Source organism: Penaeus vannamei, chromosome 42 (assembly GCF_042767895.1).
Source record: "Penaeus vannamei isolate JL-2024 chromosome 42, ASM4276789v1, whole genome shotgun sequence".
NCBI lineage: Eukaryota > Metazoa > Arthropoda > Malacostraca > Decapoda > Penaeidae > Penaeus > Penaeus vannamei.
In genome coordinates, this window is record NC_091590.1 from 12,979,211 (window position 1) to 12,982,035 (window position 2,825).

General features: G+C 37.6%; 1 protein-coding gene across 3 annotated transcripts in view; it reads left to right on the forward strand.

The window, feature by feature from the left end:
* The first annotated feature begins 850 nt into the window (after positions 1-850).
* Hgsnat (Heparan-alpha-glucosaminide N-acetyltransferase) overlaps positions 851-2,825 on the forward strand; it is a 29,041-nt gene continuing 27,066 nt past the window's right edge. Inside the window, exon 1 of one of the 3 annotated variants that reach the window (XM_070118376.1) lies at positions 851-969. In XM_070118376.1, the coding sequence (XP_069974477.1) occupies positions 867-969 (103 nt within the window). In that variant the 5' untranslated portion in view covers positions 851-866. Of the gene's footprint in view, positions 970-1,063; positions 1,083-1,107; positions 1,354-2,825 lie in introns of those variants that run through there. The other 2 variants (XM_070118377.1, XM_027350857.2) reach the window with 2 other exon arrangements.

The following is a 2,825-nucleotide window of genomic DNA, read 5'->3' on the forward strand; positions in this document are numbered from 1 at the left end:
AGAGAGAAAGAGAAATATATATATATATATATATATATATATATATGTATATATATATATATATATATATATATATATATATATATATATATATATATATATATATATATATACATGTGTGTGTGTGTGTGTGTGTAGAGAGAGAGAGAGAGAGAGAGAGAGAGAGAGAGAGAGAGAGAGGGGGGATGGAGAGGAGAGAGAGAGAGAGAGAGAGAGAGAGAGAGAGAGAGAGAGAGAGAGAGAGAGAGAGAGGAGAGAGAGAGAGAGAGAGAGAGAGAGAGAGAGAGAGAGAGAGAGAGAAGGGGAAAGAGAGAGAGAGAGAGAAAAGGAGAGAGAGAGAAGGAAAGGAGAGGATAGATTGAAAAGAGAGGATATGATAGATAGATAGATAGATAGGCAGAGAGAGAGAGAGAAAGCAGTGGGCGTTACCTTCTAATGGCCTTGTCGTGAATAACGATATTGTAAACTGTGTAAGTGTTCGAAGAAAATACTTGATAACTAACAGTAATTACTGCATGTGCGTGTGTATGGAAAGGTAAGTAACTGTACTAGAAGTGTCTTGTTGACTTTCTTTATTCTTATCTTTTATCTTTACATTTTTTCTCTTTTTTGTCCCTCTTCCATCACAACTTCGCCTCGCTTTTTCTATTTGATTATCTTTCTATTTAATTATTCCTTTGTTTATAACTGTTTTTGTGTGTTTCTATCTCTATCTCCAATTCCTTACTTTCCATCTCTTTCTCTTTCAATTTCTCTTTCTTCCCAAGAGATCGATCCTTGCGGCCAAAACTTCATATCGGACTGACTGCTTTTAAATCACCCTCCCCACAAGCAGGTAATAAAACCAGCCGATACCGTTATCGGGGATGTGGCAGCGCGGGCATACCTCAGACAGCTTCAACATACCTTTTATTCAACAACATAATAACCTCCTTTTCGGATATTCAAACAGGTTTTCCCTGTGTGCCCGTAAGTCCTCTGGGTCACCGTGAATGCGTATGACAATTCTTTTTAGAGCATGGCCGTGTGCAGCCCAAGTCTCGGGTGTAGGTTAGTCTGTCGCCTGGCCTGGAGACCTTGTGGTACGAGCCAACTCCCTTGCTTATTTACTCGCGACGGTCGCTACTTATCTAGTCTCGCAGAAGGTGGTGTTGAGGACGGATCCCCCCGTTTACCTTACTCTCTCCTCGCGTGTGTTGGTGTATGTTCGTCTGCGAGTAGAGAAGAGAAAGAGAGAAAGGGACTGTCTGACTCTCTCGTTCTGTGTGTGTGTGTATCAGTGTTTTTCTCTCTCGTAAGACAAAGGACAAGGATTTCGTACCTGCAGGAGTATTTATCGTTAAACGTGCCTAGGTAAGGCTGTGTTACATTCCTCGGTTATAGAACAGGGTCCCAAGGATACAGTTTTTGCCGTCGCTGTACAACATAAGTACCCTTGATACATTCACTCCCCGGTGATACGTGAGGCAGTGAGTGCGAATGTAGGTAGTCCAGAATGTACCTGTTTCTAATCATCTTTTTAAAGATAAACTTCAGTGAATAACAATCCGATACTGTCTGTAGTAAATATCTTTATCTAAAGTTATACGAAAATAGTGTTTATAACGCCCCTGAATCTTGACGTCTCGTAAAAAAAAGAAAAAAAAATGTGGAAAAAAATATAGTTTCTAGAGTTTTGTCCACAACGTCATAGATGTCGTATCTATTTCAAATGCAAGTATCTCATTCAAAATCATCAGCCCAACAGCTAAGAGTTAACTTTGTGAATGACATCTGTTTTGTTTACTTTGAGGAATGCGCCACTCAGTGTGACCTCTCGCCTCGTGTACACGTTCAATTCACAGGCTTTGTAAAATACGCAGATATCAAACGTTCGTATTCATGAATGGTTAAGTTGTAGCCGGGATAGATAACCTTGGGTGCTAATAGCTATAGTGATGATAATCATTTTCATTTCAAAAACAGTAACAATGATAATGATAACAACAATAATGATATTAATGATGATAACAATGATGATAATAACTTGCTGCGATAACGACGATAACAACAGCAGCAACAGTAGAACAATAATAAGAATAGCAATGATATTAATAGTGATATTGATAATAATAATAATAAAGATAGTTAATAATGATGATGTTAATGGCAATGATAATGATGATAATGATAATGATGATAATAATAATGATAATGATGATAATAATAATAATGATGATAATAATGTTAATAATAATGATAATGATAATAATAATGATGATAATGATAATAATAATGATAAAATAAAACTAATGATAGTTATTTATGGCAATAATGATAATACATATGACAATAGTGACAGAAATGATAATGTCAAAGTAACGATAGCGAAAATAACAAACCAACCATTACATTACGAACACGCCTTAGTAACAGAGAAAATCCAGTAGGCCTACAAATTGTCCGCCACTTTCACTAGGCCTCCGGTGCAGTCTCGAGATCAGTGAGAGTTGACATCACCAGCTGATCTCAGGGCGTCTCCGATGACATCACGAACTAGTCTTAGGTCGTCTCCGTTGACACCGGGGCAGTTGAGGTACACCGTGACCTCAGGGGGTGTCATTTCAAGAGGTATTTAGAGTTATCAAACGCTATTAATTCCGGATAAAAAAAATGATCTTAATTCCAGATAATGGTGATAAAGTGGTCGTACTGTCAAGGGTATTGGAGTTATCAATGATTTTTTTATTCCGTTTGGGTATTTTTTTTAATCAGGCAACTCCTTAAGCCTTGGTCTTAACGTTCCGTTATCAGCTCTCTCGTTAATTCATAAGGTTGAAAATGGG